Here is a 17260-nt window from a genome sequence, read left to right as displayed (position 1 = left end):
ACCATAGAAATGGAAATGTGACCCCTTCCTCAGTCAAGAAACATTTATTTGGATAAGAAAGGAGTCCCTAGGGCTCTAGGCTAGGAAGGTAGCCTGGGTTTCAGGCCTGGGACCCAGCAGCCCTTCCAGGCTGGGAGGGGCACTTCCGCTTGCTGAGGTTGGTGAGGATCTGGTCCTGGTTGGGCCGGTAGAGAACCACGAAGCTCTCTGCAGGAAGGATAGGACCTCTGTTCTCTTCCACTTGGCCCATCATCAGATAACTGGCTCCTGGGGGAGGGGAGGGAAGGGAGGTATTGAGAGTGCATTATTGTGACCTTGTAGATGTACCTCCCCGTCAGAGTCCTTCAGATTCTATCATTTTCATGAGGCTAAGTCCTCCTCCCCATTTTCCCACATCTGTTACCTTTCTTCATGGGAGGGCACTGCTTGCAAGGCACATAGAACTTCAGGGGGGTGTCAGTGATTGGAGAAGGCAGGTCCAGGCCTCCGGTTTTGTAAGCACCAATGAGACTGACAGTGACAGTGAGGCCCTCCCCTGGGCCTCGAACCATGGACTTCACTGTCGCGGTCACCACTGTGGGAGAGTGGGGGTGAGAATTGAGGAGACAGAGGCCAGGTCAGGGCTGGAGCCAGGAGGGGGGACTTTGGGGACAGGAGTGGGATTAGCGCTGCTGGAGGAGCAAAGCTGGCAGATGGGGCTTCTTACCCAGGCTGCTGGAACAGAAGTTGCTCTGCAAGGTGCCTGTCCTTCGGCACTGCTTTGGGCAGGACACATTGGGCACATCTAGGAAGGAGGGGGATGCTGTTTGTGGAGGGGGACCCAATGGGCAGGTAGGAAGGACCCCTTTCCTCCTAAAGGTCTCATTAATTTTAGTTCATTCAGAGCTCTATCCAGTGCTAGACCCCACACCCAGTACCAGACCTGAGTACGTACAGAGGAGGCACCAGAGCATAAATGTGTGCATAAATGAACGAGTTCAGAAGGGAGGTCTTTGGAATGGCTCCTTTCAGTCTATGTCCCTTCCTCCCCCTTCCCAGACTCACTGGGAGCTTCCGGAGTTGCTTGAGCCTCCGATGAGGCCTTTGGCTTCTCCACAGGTGGGGGTCCGGGCTTGGGGAGCGAGGCTCCTGACCGGGCATCCTCCCCGGGGCTCCGGGCCTGCCCTTCGGCAGCGGCACCTCGTGGCAGGGTCTTGTAGGAGGCGGAGAAGCCATCGGCCGTGACACTGAGGTCAGAGACGAACTGGACGAGGAGCTCATTCCCTTCAGAGGAGATGGGACTGCGGGTGGCGGGCACCGTGGGAAGCGTCAGGCGGGCCTTTGTAACCTCTGCCCTGGGTTAGCCTTAACCAGCTACCTGACTACGCGGGACCTACTCGCCTCTCTCTCCGTGGACCCGTCCCGGGGCCAAACCGGGTCTTCTGCCTGGTCCCCTACTAGCTCCGCCCATTTTGGGGGTCCCCGGTGCAGGTGTTCACCTCTTCATCTAAGCCAGGTCTCTCAGCCCCACTCCCTTTCCTGGGGAGGTGGAGACCCCTCCCCGCCAACCACCCGGGTCCCGCCCCCTCACCCCGGGGCGGTGTCGCCGCAGAACTTTCCCAGCCTCTTGGCGTCATCGCTCACGGCTCCGTTGAACACGCTGACCGAGTCGTAGCGGCAGTAGGTGTCGGGCTCCAGGTCAAACTTCCCGAAGGTCAGCGAGATCACCTGTCGGCGGGGAGAGAGGAGGCTGCGCGGCGGTACCCCCGGCGGCTCGAGGGCGCGGAAGCTCTGCACCTCTTGCCTCCTCCTGGAGCCCGGAAGCTCGCGGCAATCTCTCTCTCCCCTCCCGCGTCCCCTGGAGCTCCCTTCTTAAAGCAGTCACACCAGCGCTCGGAGGGTCACACACCAAGGGAACCCTTCCGTGGCGTCTGCCTTCGTCGGCAAGGTCTAGTCCAGGCTCACGCTCAAGGAACAGACCCAGCATCCACCTCCACTGCCGCCACTTACACACACAAAACACCGTTTATGTATCAGCATCGTGTACCTCGCTCTCGTAAGACTCGTCACAGGTGTTATTTTACATTTTTTGTTTGAGCGCGAGCAGTTCTGGGTCTGTTTTCGCACCCCACCACCGTGAGCTCAGTGATCGGGACATAGCAGATGGTCAATAAATCTTTGCTGGCTGCATGCTGCAGGACGCCGCCCGGGTCCCCGAGGGCGGCCCGGGCAGGGGCTCGGTACCTGGTCCGGGGGCGCGATGATGTGCCAGGAACAGCTGATGCCCGGGGGGTAATCGGACTCGGGCCAGTTGGGCGTGGTCAGGGTTCCCTGGGCCTTCTCCAGCCGCCCCCCGCAAAATTGGTGCTCTGGGGAGGGGAGAGAGGTGTGGGGGTGGGAGGCGGTGGAGACCCTCGGTCAGCTCGAGGAGAGCGCTAGGCTGGAAGCCTGTGCTGGAAGCTCGGATGTCTGGGTCTCAGCGTGAGCGGACGAGAAGAGGGGTACGGAAGAGGGAGTTGGTTAGCAGATAGGGGGCTTGGAGAAGCAGGGCTCAGGGGAGTCTCGGACCGCCCGGCGCCCAGGTGGGCGCTGGAAGGGGGAGGAGGCATTGGCAGGACACGCTCCCTCTCGCCCCTCCCCCTGACCCGCGGCCACACCGCTCCTCTTCCCCTGGGAGATCCCATCTCCCCGGTCCGGCGGAGAAGTCCCTCTTGCAGGTTGGGGAGTCCTCACGTTGTGAGGGTGCCCTCAAATTGGGGCACAGCCCCAGAAGCCTCTTTGGGGAGGTCCCTGCCTTAAACATTTAGGGGAGACCTCTACCGCCAGGAGGGGGTGATGGGACCGCAATCGGGAGCCCCGGGCTGGGTGTAGGGGGCTCCGGGTCGGGGGTACCTAATCCCCCAGCCCGAATGCCTCCTCGCGCCCGTCTGAGGGAGCCCGATTGCGGACGGGGGCGGGCTGTTACTCACCGTCCCAGTAACCCCAGGCCGCCCATTCCACCCGCGGGTCGGTGACCCATTTCCGCCTCGCGCCTGGGGGGGGGCCTGGAAGAGGGGGTGGGCGGGAGCGGGAGGGGGGAGAGAAGACGAGGAGGAGGGACTGAAGGGGCAGTTAGTGAGGAAAAAGGGTAAGGGAGGTAATGGGGGCCCTAGGCTCTCGGGCTTGGGGTTCGGCTGGGGGTGGAGGTTAAGGCTGGGGGCGGGGCCTGCGCCGGGGGCGGGGCCAGGAGAGGGGGAGGCGGAGGCGAGTGAGGTCTCACCAGTGCCTGAGGTGGCCCGCCCGCTGTACCAGAGCAGGAAGCCTCGTCCTCCCGTGCCCTCGTCCGCCGTCATCCTCAGGGTCACCTGGTTGCCGGGGGCGACTAAGGGCGCAGGCCGGAAGGTCCCGCAGAAGCGTCCAAGCCGCTGGCCCGAGGTTCCAGACCCGGCAAAGACCTCCAGAGCATCATAACGGCAGGCGGGGTGCAGCTCCAAATCAAAGACTCGGAAGGAAAGGGACACAGTCTGGCCCTCAGGGACCTGAAGGCGGGGACAGGGAAGAGGACCTGCAAAGTCAGGCCACACACAACCCAGGCAGAGGGTACCTGTCCTTCCCCAAGCATTTCATACAGATACTGGGCCTGAACAGAAAGGGACCCCATCAGCGTGCAGAGCAGAGGACCTGGGCTCTGCAGCAGCTTTTGGCTTGTGCACGGGACAAGACCTGAGGTCCTGGAGAGATTGGAGGACTGGGAATGAAGCTGGAAGTGGAGAAGCAGACCTTAAGTAAGGTGTGAGGACGCTTTGCCCCGTGTTATTATGGGCACTGCTGCCTCAGTGACAGAGGGGATAAGGCTTGGTGGTTCAGGGATGGGAGGTGGTGGGAGCAGGGGGCCGGCAGACTGAGGTGCCCTTAGTTGGGCCTGGGAGACTACAACAAGGGGGTAGTGATAGGAAGGAACTTCTCACCGTTATTGTCCAGATGCACTCCTTATTGGGGGGGTACAGGTTGGGGAAACCCTCACTTGCCACGTAACCTGACTCCCCGGTCACATCCCCTCCACACAGGAACACAGGTCTGGAGATCAGAAGAGGCATCAGCCATGAGTGGAAGAGAGCTTGGGAAGGATAGGGACGGAGGGTGGGGGGGGGCAGGGAGGGAAGCCAGGGGGATGGAGGCCTAGGGAATCTGGGGCGCCTCAGCCAGCCATGCCGGGATTGAAAGGATTAGGAACAAGTGGGGCCAGCAACTTGGCTGTCTCTCCAACACCCCCCAGTCCCCACCCCCACCCCAATAGGAATTCCCGGAATCCTCCTCGGGCTGTTCCTCACTCTCCCCCCTCGCCCTGCCTGGCAGTCGGGGACAGGAGCCGCCTAACTACTTCCAGATGTGGACACAGCCACGAAGCCATGGGGGGGGAGGGGGCGGAGAGATGAGGAGCAGCAGCAGCAATGGCCCTCATGTTGAACCTGGAGACCAGATTTCCCCAGCTCCCAACCTTTGCCCTGCTCTCAACTACTTGAGTATCTGACTCCCAAGTCTCCCCCTCGCTCCCCCCTCTCAGCCCCCCCACCTCTCATTCTCTCCTGGAATCCAGATGTCCAGCTACCAGGCAAGTTCAAGGTCTTGGTGCTCTCAGGTTCCATAGGGGTGGGGGGGTGAGGGGTGGGCAAGGGTCTGGGTGGATGGGAAGACTTAGAAGATGAGGGACAAAGGGTGGAGGAATGGGGGGCACTGGTGACCCACAGGAAATAGTAGTCTTGCAGGTAGGGAGGGAGAACATGGGGACCAGGGAAGAGTTGGGGCTATAGGAGATCTGGGGGGTGGTGCATTAGTGAAAGAATCCATGGGCTCCACAGGCAAAACCCCCAGGAATCAGGGGTTTTTGAAGCTCACTCAAGCTATCTGGAAGGTGCCAAGAGACCTACCTGGTATAGTTGGGGGTCTGGCCCTGGGTGAAAGGCAGCAGGGCCCAGGCAGTGAGGAGGGGCCCCAAGAGGGAGGCTGTGGCAGCAGGCAGCATGGCCGGGGGGAGAGGCGCCGGGGTCCTTGAGGCAGAGGCAGCAGCTGAGTTTAGCAGCAGCAGCGGCAGCAGCAGAGATAATCAGTGCCAGATGAGGCAGCCTCGGGTGTGTGGGCGTGGGGACTGGCCAGCGGGGCGGGCGGTGGGGAAGGCGGGACAGGGAGAGTTTAGTTGGGACGGTGGTGAGTCCAGGGGCCTCTCTAGGTCCAGGACACATAAATATTGACCTAAGTAGGGGGTGGAGCAGTGAAGGGCAGAAGGAGCATCAGCCGTCAGCCACAATGCAGGCATCAAGTCCTGTCACCTGGACCCCACTCTGCCCAGTGCCTGAGCATCTGGTCCTTCCTCCCAGCCATCCCTGTGCCTCCCCCTTCCCTAGACCCCTACATCTAGTCACTTACCCCTTCCTGACCTCCCCTTGCTCCAGCTAATTTTCCACTTCAAATTTCTACTATCTTCTCTCCATCCCTGGGCCAGACTAGGCCAAGGAGAGAATTTTTCCTGCTCAGCCATTTTCTCTCCCGAATATTTGGAGGTATGGGAGGGGCTAGGGGCGGGGCAGATGGTAAAGGGAGCATCCCCCTTCTGAGGAAGAGGATGGAGCAGAAAGTGAGGGAAAGGGACAAAATGTGAGACTGGACCTGGCGGTAGAGGGGAAGCGGGGGCTGACTTCACAGGGACCAAGGGAAACGGGTAGGAAGCTCTGTGAAGTCCGAGGCAAGTGGCCTCCCCAGGATGGAAGTCAGATAGAGGATCCGAGGAAGATAGAGTAGCATATGTTGGTTTCATTGTTCCAGAAGGTGGGGCTTAGACTTCCAAGTCCAGGAGCCTGGGCTGGTCTTGGGAATGGGAGGGGAGAGCAGGCTGAAAGATTCAGGTGGTCAGTTCTGTAGCACCTGAATGCCTGAGACACTTCTGCTCTGCCTGCACCCCCCGCCCCCATGCCTGGGCCTCCACTGCCCACTGAGCCACCCGGTCCCCATCCCCTGCCCCATTTTCCTCCCAGGCCCCAGGGCTCCAAACCGGGCCTCACTTCAGCCTTTTATTCTATTTGTCCATCAAATCTCTTGTCCATGATAGTCAGATTGGGGGCTCCTCCTGGGCAGCCCCCTGAACATTTTACAAAACAGTTCCCTCTCCACCCTGGCATGTCTAGCAATCCCCGCACACCCCCCACCCCTTGTGCACATACAGTGTTTATTGCTACCACCCCATTTCTCCTTAGCTCCTGGCCCAGGGCCAGACTCTCCCTCCAGGGGTGAGACTAGGAGAGGGGGTGGTCAGCTCTCTGGGGTTGGGAGGCCTGGGCCAACGCCTGCAGCAGCCCTCTGCAGCATGTCCAAGGCCTCCCAAAAGAAATCCTTCTGTGCAGCCATCAAGGGCATCCAGCCTACGATCTCCTTCATCTTTTCCATGCGATCCTGCAAGGTGGGGCAACTGTGGATCTGGCTGAGGTACTCCTCACAGGCTTGGGCCGCCCCCCCTGCGTCTTGGGATGCTCCGGCTCCCAGGCTGGGCTCGGGGGTCCCCACCACCCTGCTGGCTGGTAGGTCCCTATAGGTGGGGTGGTGCTCGATGTCATGGCTGGACAGCATGTAGAGGCACTCTCTGGTAGAGCAGAGGGAACAGGCACACAAAGGGACCTTGGAGGAGAGAAGGGGTGTGGCTGAGTTGGGCCTTTCCTGAGGGGCTCCCAGGAAGCCCCAGCTGTTGTGTTCTTCCCTCTGAGACCAGCCCTGAGCCAGCAAGTGAGCTAGGGCTGGCTGAGTCCCAAGGTTGTGTGAGGTCAGAGAGGGCCAGCAGGGTCTGCTAAGGGAGAGAGCCAGGAGTCATGGTTTGTGGCAGGGAAGGGAGGTAGATTGTGCTGGGGAGATGCCCCCACCCTGGATTCCTGTAGGAGCCCCAGTTATGCTCCTAGGTGCCACCTGGCTCTACTGCTCCTGCCCTCCCTGGTGGCCTGCTTGTGTGACAATGCTCTGACCTTGACGTGGAGCTTCACGAAGGAGGCACTCCCCTTAGGCCAGCCAGGGAGGCGGCCTCCAGCCCCACAGCCACAGCCCAGAAGCTCCTTGCTGAAGTCTGAGCCCTGGCTCAGCACCAGGGAGTGGTTGAGGCCACACCACAGGGTAATGGGGCGTTGCAGATAATGTACCTGAGGACACAAGACCAGGATGCCTAAGGTGGGAATGCCAAGGATGTGGGGGCCCAGCTAGGGCAGGAAGGCTTAGGAAGAATCTAGGGTAACTAGGACAGGAAAACAAAGGATTCATACCCCCCCATGCCCACCCCCACTCCTGCCCAGCTAGGAGGTAGACCAGCAGCAATCTCTCCTTGGTTCTCCTGCAGTCTCAGGCAGACTCTGCACTTCCGAAGCCTCTGCATCTTTGCTTTCCAGAAAAGAGGCTACATGACTGAGCGTAGGAACTACCATTTGCTCCCTCACTGTCACCCCAGGACTGTGCCAGTCTAGTCTCTCATTCTGCCTTCCAGTCCCAGGAGGAGGACTATCCTTCCTCTTTTCCCAAAGTTTCAAGACTCCCTCCCTCCCTGTGCAATTCCAGGTTAGCCCCAGGAAGGACTTTCCTCCCACTCACTCTTCCCTTCTCTCTCTGGCATTTTCTTCTTCTTCTTCTTCTTCTTCTTTTTTTTAAGATTTTATTTATTTAATCATGAAAGACACACACACACACACACACACACACACACACACACACACACAAAGAGGCACAGGCGGAGGGAGAAGCAGGCCCCACGTAGGGAGCCAGACGTGGGACTCAATCCCAGGTCTCCAGGATCATAACCCGGGCCGAAGGTGGCGCTAAACCGCTGAGCCACCCCCGGGCTGCCTTCTCTCCGGCATTTTCAACTTGTCCTATCCCTGTCTTTCCAATGGGCTACCCTATTTTGAAAAACAACATTTCCACCTGATTCCTGCTGCTTCTGACCTCTGTCTCTAAGCAGCAGAACTAGTTACATGATCAGTCTGAGGTCGACCACATTCTTGTTCTCACCACAGCCAATGTTTCCTGCACTTTCTTGTGATCTGTCTTCTCTCCTCACTATGCTACTGACATGTTCTCTCCAGATGCACTTGACCTCCCAGCTGCCAAATCCTGGGGCCTCTGCTGCACACTTCCTCCTGAGATTATGAGGCCTTTAATTTTGAAGACCACAGGTAAGTAATTTATGGACATTATAGAAAAATTATAAAATGTGATGAGCAAAGACGAATTTAAAAATTACTGGGAAGGGGCGCCTGGGTGGTTCAGTTGGTTAAGCGTCTGACTCTCTTTTTTTTAGATTTGTTTTTTATTTATTTGAGAGAGAGAGATAGAAAACAGAGGGAGGAGCAGAGGGAGAGGGAGGGAGAATCCCAAGCTGACTCCGACCGAGTGAGGAGCCCATCTAGGGGCTCGGTCCCAGGAGCTGAGATCATGACCCAAGCAGAAATCAAGAGTGGAACACTTAACCAGCCGAGCCACGTAGGTGCCCCAAGCACCTAACTCTTGATATTGGCTCAGGTCTTGATCTCAGGGTTATGGGCTCAAGCCACACCTTGGGCTCCATGTTGGGTGTGGAGTCTACTTAAAAAAAAAAAAATCACCACCTATAATGAACATCTTGCTGGATAGTCTTCTTCACTGCTGCTTATGTGTGTATATATGTGTATAAATTGCATATTTGTAAACACAAATGGGGTTATATTATGTAAAACATAATGTGGCCTGACCATCTTTCTGTGTCAGTAAGTATATTCCTGCATTACCTGTCACCGTTAATGACGCCCTCCTGTTTGGATCTCCCTGCACCCAGGGCTTCTGGGATTTGGCATTTGAGGGTGTACCCCTCCTGTCTCAGAGACAGCCTTTTCTGGCCCTCTGCCTACAACATCTGTTCCTGCCCAGAGTTTGCTTCCCTATCCCTACTTCTGTCTGTTTTGACCTTCTTCCAACATGGAATCTAATGTCAGAGAGACACTGCCACTTTCAAAAAAGTCCAAATTGGGGCATCCCAGGTGGCTCAGCGGTTTAGCGCCGCCTTCAGTCCAGGGTGTGATCCTGGAGTCCTGGGGTTGAGTCCCACGTCGGTCTTCCTGTGTGGAGCCTGTTTCTCCCTCTGCCTGTGTCTCTGCCTCTCTCTCTCTCTCTCTCTCTCTCTCTCTCTGTCTCTCATGAATAAATAAATAAAATCTTAAAAAAAAAAAGTCTAAATTCACACTCTTCCTCTTTCCTCAAGCCAGCATCCATTCCTTTATTTGTAGTGATGCCATCTTTCTTCAAGTGGTCTTGTGCCAGAGCCGCTTTTGTCCTCCGGGCCTTTCCTCACATCTCATCAGTTTCTAGGGCCTGTTTATTTCTTTTCAAAACATCTCCAGTATCCATTCTTTTGTATTCTCACCACCTCAGGCTCTGGTCTCAAGTGCTGCCATAGCTCCCCAGTTTCCCAGTGGGCTTCTCATTCAGTGGCCTCCTGTTCTCAGTCACCCTGGGGGTTGCCTTCTCCTGCTCCAGAACCCCCTGTGACTTTCCCAAACTTCTGCCTCTCTAGGCTCACACCCACCTGTACCACCTCATATCTACCAATTTCTAAAACACCCTCTCTGCTTTAGGTATGTGCAAGCTGCACTGTCGTCTCCATTATACAGAATGCCTCTCCTCGTACCCACCCGAATCCGACCTTAGCCACTAGGCCCTGATCACATCTTACCTCTTCTGGTCATACCAGCCCACCCTGGGTCTCCCTGCCTCACTACATTCCTACTGCACTCACAGCAAGCACCGTACAGAACAGATCTCACACTGCCAACCCTGGGAAAGACACGCACCAGTATCCCAGGCATTATGTACTGGTTGGCTTAACTTCCCCAGGGAGTAAGAAGTGGATTCCAAAGAGAGTGGAGAAGTGGAGAGGTGTGAGGTTTAGGGAATTGAAGGAAGGGGGCTAGGATGAGAGTTACTGAGAAACAGGCTCACCTGTGTGGGTTCCCCTCGGTCCATTTTGTCCCCTGTTCCCAGCTGCCCATATCTGTTATTTCCCTGCATAAAGATTCGGCCAAATTCATCCACCAGGCCAAGGTGATTATAGCCAAGAGCACAAAATAAGATCTAGAAAGGAAGACAGAGAGGGTGGGCATTCAGTTCCCTCAGAGTAACTCTGAGCTCCAGAATCTCCCAACCACTAGCCTGCTATTCCCACCTGACTTCTTTTGGCCTTGCCCACTGCCTCACCCCCCTCTCTCTCTCTGGGTCCCCTGTCCTTCCCTGATCAATCATTTGATTTCTGCTCATATTTCAGACTTCTGGTACCTTTTAAACCCTACACCACACCCCCTGCCCGCCCCCTCGTCTGCCCCATCCCTCCAGCATCCTACCTTGGCAGGCAGTGAAAGAGCAAGCGGCATCTGCTGGTCCAGGGGGTCAAAGGCTTGAAGGGTCCCAAAGAGATCACGATACACCCCTGGGGTATGCACCTCAAAATACACTCCTCCCTGGTCTGGGGGGTCAGGAGCCCTCAGCTCAGCAGCTTTGGGCACCCATTTCCTAGGGATAAGGCCCTACCTGGGATGAAAGTTGCAAGATCTGGGGAGTCTCACACCCACTAGAAATGTACCAGCTATGATGTCTGGGAACCTAAACTCATCTTTTCACTAGGATGCCCGAAAGGGTCCACCACAGAGCTGGACTAAGTATTAGTGGGGGGAGGTATTCATATCTTGAAGGCCTGTGTAAAACTAGGGTCTGGAGAAGCAGGAAGGTGGTTCTTACCCGTGATGTAGAGAGTACTGCTCTGGTTGGAAGCCATGCAGGCCACTCGAAGGTGAGGCAGGCACCGGGACACCTTCCTCAGGGCCAGCTGAACTGTGTAGGAGCGTGGCTGGTCCAGCTGGGTTTCATTCACGACCAAAGAGTAGATCTTTCCTTCCTCTGGGAGAGATGGGGAGAGGTAGACAATTATGTGGGGGAGGGGACCCCCCAATATCCACATTAACTTCCCAGTAGGCTTTAAGCCATAAGGAGGAAACATTTACTGCCCTCGAGTGGGGTTGGAAGAAAAATGATAGCAGCAAAATAAGAGAAGTGTGATGTCAAGTTGCCTAGATGCTAGCCCTTTACCACCAGAAATGAATCAGGGAAGTAAGTCCCTGAGTGTGAAAGATTAGTGGAAAGAAAACCCAGAGTCAGATTTGGCAGAATTCAGCTTGAGTATTAAGAGGAATGATGCTGGGCACTTGGAGCCCTGCCTGGCATTAGTAAGCCCAGAGGATCTCAAGCCTGGGAGTGTAGTCCAATAAAGGGGATGAGGATGTGAGGCTGGCTCAGTCCGAAGAGCATGTGATTTTTTTTTTTTTTTTAAGATTTTATCTATTCATGAGAGACACAGAGAGAGACAGAGGCAGAAGGAGAGGCAGGCTCCACACAGGGAGCCCGGCGTGGGACTCGATCCCCGGTCTCCAGGATCACGCCCTGGGCTGAAGGTGGCGCTAAACCGCAGAGCCACCCCGGCTGCCTGAACATGCGATTCTTAATCTTGGGATTGTGAGTTTGAGCCCCCCATTGGGCATAGAGATTGCTTAAATAAATAAAAACTTTAAAAATACATATATATATATACACGTAATATATATATATTACGTTATATATACGTAAACCTTATATGTGTGTGTGTATATATAAAACTTTAAATATATGTATATATGTAAATGTAAATGTATATATTTACATATATATATAAACTTGATAACTTTAAACTTTCACATATATATTGAATCTATATTCTGTATATATATATATAATTTTAAAAATTGGCCTTTCACTAGAATAGTGATTTCCAAACTATTTTTTGCAGCAGAGCCCTTTATTCATATGAAACACACAGAATCTTAAGACTAGAAGACAGACAAAAGGCAAAGCTCTTTGGTTTGAGAGCAGGATGAGGGGGCACAGGGAAACCCATGTGAGAGGCCTCCCTCCTCCCCTGCAGCAGGTCCTGAGGAATCTGTGGAAAGCAATTTGCAAACCCCTGCTCTAGGCCATACCTGTGAGAAGCAGCAGAGCCCGCTGGGTCTCCTGACCCACCAGCACAATCTGTTTGAAGCTCATGGAGTGGTGGAAGGTCATCTTAAAGACCCGCTGCCCACTGGACTGCAAGTAGACCTCGACGCAGTCACAGGCCCGGCTGCCAGTTGTGCCTACCACCCCTGGCTGCTCCCGAGTGGCCAATACATAGAGGTATTTACGGTAAACTGTGTCACATCTTGGGTCTGAGGCAAACTGTAGGAAGAGATGAAGGTGTCTGGAACCTAGGCCTTGGAGAGGAATGAGTCTGGGTCAATTGAATCCTGGGGTGAGGTACTTGGGTTCAGGGCTGGGAAACGAGGACTTGTTTTTCAGTTCCTGGGATAGGAGGGCGGCTGTCCTGAGAATACCTCAGGGCTGGTGTGGGCCCTGGGTCCCCGCAGGAGGGGTGGGGGTCTCAGCTGCCAGGGCTCTGCTACTCACATCCTTGGCTCCACGACACAACACAACATAGCGGCAGGCTCGCTTCCACTGGATCTGGCCAAGGGTAGAGGAGACCAGGGCATTTTTGAGGAAGAAGAGGGTCCCCGCATAGTCAAGAATGAAGACATGGTCCTTGGTGGGCAAGAAGCGGCGGTAGCCATGGGCTAGCAGGGGGGCTACACTCTTGCTGAGACAGCGGCGGCGGCCCCCAAATGCCTGGAAATACAGGCCCTTCGTGTCTGGAGAAGGGAAAGAGATGGAAGGCTCAAGGGGTCAGGATGGCACAAGGGAGAGGAATCAGAGCTTGGGCACACTAGATTTCTCTGGTAGAGTGGTATTTAGCAGCTCCCATGCCCAAGACTGGGGAACAAACCCCTTCTAAAGGACATTGGAAAGCTCAGAGGTTATCTTTAAAAAACCCCTATCTATATAGGATGGACATCTTGAATAAACCCTCATGCCAGAACATTAGTTCTCTGCTCCTTCCTCCCCCCTTCAGCCCAGGGCACTACACATGCTTCTAAGTGCTTCCTCAATCCAACCTTGCATCAGAGACATCAAGGGGAAAATAATACATAGAAAAGCAGCAGAAGCGGATCCCCGGGTGGCTCAGTGGTTTAGTGCCTGCCTTCAGCCCAGGGCATGATCCTGGAGACCCAGGATCGAGTCCCACATCGGGCTCCCTGTGTGGAACCAGCTTCTCCCTCTGTCTGTGTCTCTGCCTGTCTCTCTCTGTGTCTCTCATGAATAAATAAAATCTTAAAAAAAAAAAAAAGAAAAGAAAAGCAGCAGAAGGAGGAGTGAAAAAGAATGACCGAGAAACTCCTAGCTCTGGATCAGATCTAGATCTCCCCTAATCTCCAGTGTGTGAAATCAAGTACTTGGATAGGGGCTCCCTGGGAATTCTTCATATCTCAGCAAACTGGGGTGATTTTGTTCCTCAGGGAACACCGGTTGTCACAACTGGGGGAAGTTTGCTACTGGTATCTAGTGGGTGGAGGCTAGGGATGCTGCTGAACATCCTACAATGCACAGGATGCACCTCCCCCCCACTCCAAATAACATTTTGGTCCCAAATGTCAACAGTGACAAGGTTGAGAAACACCAGGTTTGGGGAATGGAGGAGGTATCCAGGGTAGATTTAGAAGAGAGTCTGAATATGGAGGGAGGTTTGTCAGGCATGCTAGTAATAGGGGTCCATCAGAGGGTGGAACTAGAGGATTGTAACGCTCAAGGGTGTATGTTTGAATCTAGTGGTTCTTCCAGAGAAAGGGGCCCTGGAAGTTTGGCTGGGAATGCTGAGGCATCTCTATGAAACAGGGGATCCCAGAATAAGGTAAGACAGAGGCAAAGAGAACAGGAGTTTCTGGGGAGGTGTACAGTTAAGAATGGCAGCTCTCTTCCAGGGCCGGACCCCAGAACCCTGCTCTCGTAGGCGAGGACTGAGCCTGCGACAGATGCGTCTCCACACGCCCTCAGCATCGCACACTTCGTGGAAGTAGTGGCAGGTCTGGCCCAGAGCGACTACATCTCTGACTGGGAGGAATGAGATGATATGCTCCACCTGGAGGGGCAGGAGGAAGGAAGCAGGGATCACCCTCAGTGGTCTGGCCCTCTGTCCTTTATTAATACCTCCCTGCAGAGGACTCACCAGCTCTGGGGGGAACACCTGAACAGAAATAGGGTTCCCTCTCCCCTTCTTCTCTTCACCCTCAGGCTCTGGGCCACAGGAAGGGCAGCTCCGCTTCACCTACCCAAGGAGAAGGGGGAGCACAGGGGTTCCATGAGAGGCCTCTTTTGCTCCCTTCTCTCAGGCTGTCTTTCATTAGCTTCTTTCTTGGGGGCTCACAGCTCTGTGCTCACAAATCCTCCCATCTTTCTCTCTAGGTCCATGGGTCATCCCTCTCTGCTGTGTTCCTTAGTCCACCAGCTCCAAAGAACCCCTCCCCCGATTTCTGGTTGCCATCTTCTTGTCCTTCCCTTGGCTCACTACCCTCTCACCCGGAGCCCTTCCTCCCGTCTGCACAGCCCGGTGAATTTTTGCAGCTTTCGTCTCTGGCTTCTCCTCACCATCCTGACTGCCCCCTCCCTGCTCCTGCCCTCATTTCTCCAGGCTCCTTGGCCCCCTGTAGTCAGCTCCCTGGCCCCCGTCCCTGCTGCCTTTCCCACACCATGTCCCCTGCCTGGGCTTGGGGGACCTCTGGGGCCCCTCTGCCTCCTGGCCCCTCCCCCATGGAGTCTGGGAAGACAAACCTCTCTGTGACCTCACTGTCCAGCCACTGTGACCTATTTCCCCAACCTGGCCCAAGATTTTCTCTTACACAGCTCCTGGATTCTAGCTCAGCTCTAGCCACCCAGTGGCTCATGGGATATGCATTTTACAGGAGAAAGTGTGAACTACTGGTAGATGTGGCCTTTCCTTTTGGGGACTAGTTGTGAGGTTCCTCTACTTGAGGCCCTTTTAGCACTAACTCTGTTCTGTAGAGAAACAGTGGTGAATTCTTCATATCTCAGCAGGCTAGGGCCGTCAGGGGATTTTGTAGCCCAATAGTAAAACTCAAAAAAAAAAAAAAAAAAGTGTAAACTCAGTTTGACAGGTGCGGGGGGAAAGGTGACCCTGCTCTTAGAGGAGAGCATGCATCAGAAGAAAGTGGAAACAATTCAGCACAAACCTTTCCGTCTTATAAAAACACATCCAGAGGGACGCCTGGGTGGCTCAGGGATTAAGCGTCTGCCTTCGGCTCAGGGCATGATCCCAGGGTCCTGGAATCAAGTCCCGAATTGGGCTCCCCAGTGAGCCTGCTTCTCCCTCTGCCTGTGTCTCTTACTCTCTGTGTCTCTCATGAAAAAATAAAATCTTTTTTTTTTAATTTTTATTTATTTATGATAGTCACAGAGAGAGAGAGAGAGGCAGAGACATAGAGGGAGAAGCAGGCTCCATGCACCGGGAGCCCGATGTGGGATTCGATCCCGGGTCTCCAGGATCGCGCCCTGGGCCAAAGGCAGGCGCCAAACCGCTGCGCCACCCAGGGATCCCTAAAATCTTTTTTTTTAAAATATTTTTATTCATGAGAGACAGAGAGAGAGAGAGAGAGAGAGAGAGGCAGAGACACAAGCAGAGGAAGAAGCAGGCTCTATGCAGGGAGCCTGATGTAGGACTCGATCCTGGGACTACAGGATCATGCCCTGGGCCAAAGGCAGGCGCTAAATCCGCTGAGCCACCCAGGGATTCCCGAAAAAATAAAATATTTTTTTTTCCCGAAAAAATAAAATCTTAAAAAAAAAAAACAACCCAAAAACATCCAAAAGCAGATTTGCTGGGACAGTAACATCAATGCCATCAATGCATGTATGAAGGACAACCTATGAAGGTGGAAGAAAGGGATAGAATTACTCTGAAACCTGGGGTATCTCCCACAGTCTAAGCTTTTAAGGTAGTCTTGGGTGGGGGGAGGGGTGCCGTGTATGAGAAACAGCAGGAGTTTGGGATGTGTCTGTCCAGGTAGGGCCAAAGGATCTACACCAATAAATCCAAGGAGTAATCGGCTCTTCCAGGAACTCAGAGCAATCCAGTCCTGGACAACCAGCTCTCAGCTGCCAAGTATTACAGATTTTACTGTGCCAGCTAATTGTCAACCACCTGAACTCCCTTATTCATGGTGACTAGTAAACAACTAGTTTGAGACACCGCGGATAGAATTTTAATCATCCAGTAAATGTTTAAGAATGTCAACATTTGAGATGTGATTTATAAGAAAGTTTCAGTGGCCTGAGGTCAGGCAACTCTGACCATATTAAATGGACTATGTCAATGTATTGGATCCTTCTGCCACCTAAGAGGATGCTAAGCTCTCTCGGCAGACAGAAAAGGATCGTCGGCTTCCTCTCGTGTCTGGGTCCCCTTTATCCGCTCCATTTCAGCTCAAGGGGCAAAGAAAAGGTGCAAATAGAAAAAAGTCCACCATAGGAGCTCCTGGGAAACCGGGCTTCTAGAGCAAGAGGTCAGTAACTTGCGGTTTGCTCTTGCCAACTCATCAACTTCCCTCTGCCTCAGTTTCCTCGTTTGTTAAACGGAGGGCTTTTCTAGAGGGCACGGTCCCTTAAGGACTAAGCCCGCCCAGGGGCGCTCTTCTGGGCAGGCTGGCCGGCAGGGCGGCAGCTCTGGAGGATCTGGTCTCCTGTAACCCTTCCTCCGGAGCTGGGCATCTCCGGTCTCCGCGAAGTTCCCCCGCCCGCCGGGGCGGCGCACACCGCCGCAGGGTCTCAGCTTCTGCGGCCGGAAAGGCCTCCAGGGTCCCTTCGGCTGCGAGGACCCCCTGGCCTCAGGCGTCGCCTCGCCCGCGGCCTCCCTCGCACCCTCACAGCGGGCTCGCTCCCTATCATTTCCAGCTCGCACGCGCCACTCCAGCCCTTGCACTGTTCCCAGCCGGCAAAGCCCGCAGCGCTGGCATTCTTTACCTCGATCTCAAAGTTCTAGCTCACCCGCCTCCTTCTAGGCGAAGGGACCGCCTTCTCGCCCATGCTATTGGTTGATCCAGCCGTCCCTCAGAGAGGAGGCCGAGCCAGGTTCCCTCCGGCGGATCTAATTGGCCTTCTTGACAGTCACTCGCCTGTATCTGGCTTGCGATTGGTCTCCGTGGGAAGAAAACCAGGAGCCGGCTTGCGGTCTCTCGGCCTCTATCCCTTCAACTGGAGCGCCGGCGGCCCCGTCTCCTGGTGAGGCCTGATTGGCTCCATCTCCGGCCCTCAGAGCTGCGATTGGATGCGGCTGCGCGGGGCG

The 17260-nt window shown here is 54.8% G+C and overlaps 2 protein-coding genes and 1 long non-coding RNA gene across 11 annotated transcripts; 1 reads left to right on the top strand and 2 right to left on the bottom strand.

Moving 5' to 3' along the window:
* Nucleotides 1-25: 25 nt before the first annotated feature.
* Nucleotides 26-5334, bottom strand: PCOLCE (procollagen C-endopeptidase enhancer). Of its 2 annotated transcripts, XM_077908028.1 has the most exons (10): nt 4887-5334; nt 3927-4035; nt 3239-3497; nt 2949-3023; nt 2224-2348; nt 1571-1707; nt 1045-1280; nt 707-784; nt 404-574; nt 26-267 (listed from the first exon to the last, which is right to left on the bottom strand). In XM_077908028.1, the coding sequence occupies exons 1-10, from the start codon at nt 4979-4981 to the stop codon at nt 101-103; spliced, it is 1452 nt and encodes a 483-aa protein (XP_077764154.1). In that variant the 5' UTR covers nt 4982-5334; the 3' UTR covers nt 26-100. The 2 variants fall into 2 exon arrangements, with proteins under 2 accessions (XP_077764154.1, XP_077764155.1); XM_077908029.1 differs by lacking the exon at nt 2949-3023 and having other exon boundaries at nt 4887-5323.
* On the top strand, nt 3231-11580 carry LOC144319627 (uncharacterized). Of its 2 annotated transcripts, none has more exons than XR_013385388.1 (3): nt 3231-3748; nt 8067-8156; nt 11337-11580. It is a non-coding gene; the product is annotated as an uncharacterized LOC144319627 (long non-coding RNA). The 2 variants fall into 2 exon arrangements; XR_013385387.1 differs by lacking the exon at nt 3231-3748 and adding an exon at nt 4154-4570.
* FBXO24 (F-box protein 24) lies at nt 6011-17078 on the bottom strand. Of its 7 annotated transcripts, none has more exons than XM_077908015.1 (10): nt 16963-17078; nt 14132-14230; nt 13861-14044; nt 12481-12719; nt 12018-12252; nt 10747-10905; nt 10353-10474; nt 9955-10086; nt 6963-7133; nt 6011-6624 (listed from the first exon to the last, which is right to left on the bottom strand). In XM_077908015.1, exons 1-10 carry the CDS (start codon nt 16999-17001, stop codon nt 6262-6264), a joined length of 1743 nt encoding a protein of 580 aa, XP_077764141.1. In that variant the 5' UTR covers nt 17002-17078; the 3' UTR covers nt 6011-6261. The 7 variants fall into 7 exon arrangements, with proteins under 7 accessions (XP_077764141.1, XP_077764148.1, XP_077764143.1 ...); XM_077908022.1 differs by lacking the exon at nt 16963-17078 and adding an exon at nt 14482-14689; XM_077908017.1 differs by lacking the exon at nt 16963-17078 and adding an exon at nt 14482-14684 and having other exon boundaries at nt 10353-10405.
* Nucleotides 17079-17260: the final 182 nt, after the last annotated feature.

This window comes from Canis aureus, chromosome 8 (genome assembly GCF_053574225.1).
Source record: "Canis aureus isolate CA01 chromosome 8, VMU_Caureus_v.1.0, whole genome shotgun sequence".
Lineage (NCBI taxonomy): Eukaryota > Metazoa > Chordata > Mammalia > Carnivora > Canidae > Canis > Canis aureus.
The sequence above is the reverse complement of the archived record's forward strand: the minus strand, read 5'-3'. Positions and strand labels throughout refer to the sequence as shown.

Coding starts and splice junctions, on each gene's coding strand:
- FBXO24 (XM_077908022.1), bottom strand. CDS start 14,553: ATGGTGAGGAGAAGCCAGAGACGAAAGCTGCAAAAATTCACCGGGCTG. Junction 12,720..13,860: donor GAGAGCTGCCATTCTTAACT/GTACACCTCCCC, acceptor TCCCTTCTCCAG/ACACGAAGGGCCTGTATTTC. Junction 12,253..12,480: donor TGTGTCGTGGAGCCAAGGAT/GTGAGTAGCAGA, acceptor CTCTTCCTACAG/TTTGCCTCAGACCCAAGATG.
- PCOLCE (XM_077908028.1), bottom strand. CDS start 4,981: ATGCTGCCTGCTGCCACAGCCTCCCTCTTGGGGCCCCTCCTCACTGCC. Junction 2,349..2,948: donor GGCCTGGGGTTACTGGGACG/GTGAGTAACAGC, acceptor TCCCCTCCCCAG/AGCACCAATTTTGCGGGGGG. Junction 575..706: donor CTTCTGTTCCAGCAGCCTGG/GTAAGAAGCCCC, acceptor ACTCTCCCACAG/TGGTGACCGCGACAGTGAAG.